The 4431-nt window shown below is 33.1% G+C and overlaps 1 protein-coding gene across 1 annotated transcript in view; it reads left to right on the top strand.

Moving 5' to 3' along the window:
* The window catches only part of LOC108740813, a 56950-nt gene that overhangs the window by 42051 nt on the left and 10468 nt on the right, over positions 1-4431 (top strand). Inside the window, exons 25-27 of the mRNA XM_025976940.1 lie at positions 855-1003; positions 2413-2556; positions 3128-3269. Coding sequence (XP_025832725.1) covers positions 855-1003; positions 2413-2556; positions 3128-3269 — 435 coding nt within the window. The remainder of the gene's footprint in view (positions 1-854; positions 1004-2412; positions 2557-3127; positions 3270-4431) is intronic.

A 4431-nucleotide genomic window follows, 5' to 3' on the forward strand; every position in this document is an offset into this window, starting at 1 on the left:
ATTTTAAAATGCGTATATTTATTAGATAATAAATAAAAAACCTAACATGTTAACATTAAGTATAATATTTCTTAACAAAAAGCCTCAAATCAGAGGCGAAACGTCGGTGCTAGTTGTTTTATAATAAATCCATTTTTGACGTTCTGGTGAGTTTTTGTAACAAGGAGTTTTGTTATTTAGTTTTTATTAGATAACAATATATTAATGTTTCTTGTCAAATGTAGAAATTCTTTCTTGTATTAAGTAGTACTTCAAATCAATTAATTCTTTTAACTGTAAGGGGCTGCTCATAAACTATACGGTTCTATTTCAGTCACCTTTTTATTTTTATTGGTTCAATCCTTGGACTCCCACCTAGAACAAATTGTCTTTTTTTGAGATTCTTTTTAATTTTTTTTTATTTAAACTATCTGAAACTGTCTTGTTATTGATCTTAGTCTTGGTTTTGGTCTTGCTGGTATAGTCTCGGTCTCAGTCATAATCTGATCCTTAGGTGTTTTTTTAATAATTCTTCCAAGCACAAATTTTTCTATTTATCGACTATAATTCCTAGTCTAATTGTCATAAACGCTAAAATTTTCTAGCATGACTTTTAAAGAAAATAGTGTCGATTCCATTGGAAATAATTGTATATTCGATCTTGGTCGCAGTCTGCTAGTATAAAGACAATCCTGGTCTTAGCCGCTTTGCATTTTGACAGGACTTAGACAAATTCCCTCTCGTACATGGAACAGAGCAGCCTTTAAACAACCCACACCCCCCTTATGACAGTAATAAGGTTTATGAACAGCCCTTAATTAAAAACAATATTGTCAAACGTTTTTAATTGAAAAACGTGTTGGTTATTGTTTCAGAATAATATTAAAAAATCTGCCTATCCTGATAGTTTTATTCAACTGTCTCACCAATATTTTACTTCTCCTAACATGCACGTTTGTTCGGAGTGGTGACACGTTTGATTTTAAAATGGAGACTGGGTGGTTTTTAGCTAGCGCAGGAAGATGTAAGCAAACAAAATACAGATAATATTTTTATATATTTAAATTTAAAATGAATTAGTGCTTTTTCTTTTAAAAACAATATACTTTTTAATACTGCATCTTCGATATTTTTTTATACCTTTCTCGCTTTCGGGTAATTTATGGTAAATATGATTACCGATAGAGTTAAATTTAATTTTATCTAAGCATCACTTAAATGGGCTGCATACACCTTGCGGCAAAAGAAAGCAGGATGAAATTTGAAAAAAATACAATGTGTAATTATACAACACGCTACTGAAGTGAAACTTCTTCAAATACACAAACATACCGGGATAGGGGTTAAGGAATTGGTTTAATGGTATTATTCGTACACTATGAATTTAAATTTTACACTATACATGTCGAAGTTGCCTGCTTGAAGCGCGCTCACGGCTCAAGCGATCCCCACCACGAACTCGACTACGTGGCCGAGTAGAGAGGGGACATCCGTTGCATGATTTCGTTACATAGCAACTCGCATGAAACGAACTTACCCTACCGTGCGTAAAGAAGTTTTACTTCAAAAAGATTTTAATTGGTAATCATATTTGCATAGTATCAATAATTATTGTAGACATCACACAACAATTTTTCACGGCACAGTGGCTTGATCAGATGACGATTAATCATCAATAAAATGATGTAAATATGATGATTAATCATTACCTGATGAAGCCACTTTATCTTGAAACAGTTGTTGCGTGCCTACAATAGATTTCCTTGAAACTTTGTTACATTATGGTTACATATGTACAGTACTATACGTATACTTCGTTTACTTTTTCTAGCGATGTGCCCCTTCCAATGTCTTGGATGTGCGCTGGTAAAATCGTAGGTTTGGAGAAAAAAGCTCATTATATTTTCGGCTCGGATTCATTAAACATACTTTTTTCATACAGTATCTGTCAAAAGTTTTATTCAATCATAAATAACAGTCTAAGTCGGAAAGAAGCGTTAAGCCTTTAATATGTCTTCAAATATAAATAAACATCTCGTTGATATTTTCAGTAGTAAATGGTACCAATAACTGCACATTTGAGCAATGCAATTTTAGTGGATAAAATGGTCAATTTTTCCGTACAGTACTGTACGGATTATACGCTCCTCGCCGGTTAAGAGTTTGGTCGAGGATTGTCTCCTTTCTTTTCTGGCCTAGTGCTGTCCTTTTCTACTTTGCGCCGGTCAAACTAAAGGTCACATCGCTAGAGAAACTAAACGAAGTATAACTACTTTCAAAGCTATATTGAGTAAATTTTAAAATAACAAAAAAATGTGGCATTTATACACCATCTTGTGTTTTTCATTCGGTGATAAAAGCTATGTATTCGTATTTACCAAATTACTTTTTCTAAAGAACTCTAGCTTTTTCATATTCAAACTATTGTTCTAGTTGCTACCAACATTCACAGTACAATGCACCTGTACTTTACTGGTTGTTACTGGATAATGCAAATGGCAACAACGGTTTCATTTGCCGATATTTTTGGTGTGCATTACGAAGAAGTAATTTTCATACTTATCGTCATACTTATAGGTAATAATACAAACGCAACTTATATAAAATGATCGCTATTTTGCAAAAGAAATCTAATCAAATGATACTAATCATAAATTATCTGTTAATAAATTGACTATCTAGGGCCAAAAACGGTCTTATAAATGTTTGTTCATTTATAATCTTGTCCAAGTGTGAAAACAAAATGAAGACTCACATTGCAGGCTTTGTATAAGATTGATTTAGATGAGAGAGTATTAAAAAACCAAATTGATATCAACGATGATATTGTTTTTTCTAAATTCCTTAAAGGACAAGAAACAGTTGTTTATTTTTCATATTGATTGATGTGATATTGAAAAAACTGAAATTATTTATTATAACCGATTTTCACCTATTAATTGTTCTCCTTCCTTACAAGTTATTTTATTAATTCCATGTTTTCTCCTCCAAGTCAATGTTTGCTATTAATATGAAATAAATCGAAATAATTTTTGATTTCATTGCTATCACAATCACACGAGGCCCTCAAAGTCATGGGATTGTTTTTGTGAAATCCCCTTGTATTAAAATAAAAGTTTATTTAGATATTCAACCTTTAACTTTTCAGGTTATTTTTGCATGAACTACCTTTTGGTTACTATAATGAGTGGGAAAGGAAATGTCAATTTGTATTTGACTGTTTTCCGAGAAAATTTAATACATTTGATACAGTTTATGAGGAAGCACAAAATATCTCACGAGTTACAGGCGTAAGTTTCAAGTGCTGGTCACTTTTATAATGCATTTTATTTTCGAAAATTGTCGTGCCAACCTTTTCCGCGTTCACCGGTATCGATCGCCTGCGGCATTCGTTTATAACTGTTACCAAAGTATTACTATTTATCGTAATCGTTCATGACTGGACAGGTATTAAATGGACAAGATTAAGGTTCTGGGTACTGTTTCCATGTCCCTTCTCTCTTACAAACGTTTCACTATTTTTAGCATCAATCAACTGACGATTGCAGTGTTTCCTAGTTTGTTTGAAAATGTAGTTCAACATCCAAAATGGTTTGGTTCATAACAGGAACTAGATGTTAAACTTGATGATAAAATGCCCGTTTTCTTAGGGTTCTTCTATCTCAAAAAAAGAAAATAGATCTTATAAGATCACTCTTACACAATAATGAACATTTTTTCTTTTTTTTTACCAGTTGAAGTTGGTCTTACTGAAAATCGAATGGCGTAGAAATCAAAACTAAAACGGTTTATTACGAAACCCGAAGGAACCCGTTGTACAACAATGTCTGATACTATCTTAGGGGGTATGTGTGGTAATTCTTGCATTTTTACTTATTACGAATTCCATAAAAAAACTTCCCTGCCAGGTTTCCGGCAGGTAGAGTTAATGCCAACTGAAGAGTTTTTGTAATGTAGTTTCTCATAGACAGTTTACGGTAAACAGTTATGTAGGCTTTGTTTTAGTTTGTCTAGGGTTGTTAATAAAAACGAATCTAAATCTACTATTTTAAAATGCGTTTAATTAATATAATATTAATTATAGGAAGTACAATGCTGTGTCATCATCATCATAATGTCGTCAATCCTAAGGCTGGTTGGACACGTACCTCCACCCTTTCCTATACTGAGCTAATCTTCGCATTTCCCTAAAATTAGAACATGCCTGAGAAGATGTCCCACCAACCTATCTCGCCTATTTCTTATTGACTTCCATAAAGTCCTCTGTTCTCCTAATCTTTCTAATACTTCTTTATTTCTAGCCTTCTCTATCCACGGTATCCTCAACATTCGCCTGTAACACCACATTGCCAACGCTTCTAACTTGTTTTCCGCCGTGCCCACTGTCCATGTTTCGCACCCGTATAGCGCCTCACTCTAAACATACACCTTTAACAATCAAGATTTCCTTGA

The sequence above is a fragment of the Agrilus planipennis genome, unplaced genomic scaffold (genome assembly GCF_000699045.2).
Source record: "Agrilus planipennis isolate EAB-ADULT unplaced genomic scaffold, Apla_2.0 scaffold299, whole genome shotgun sequence".
NCBI classification, from domain to species: Eukaryota; Metazoa; Arthropoda; class Insecta; order Coleoptera; family Buprestidae; genus Agrilus; species Agrilus planipennis.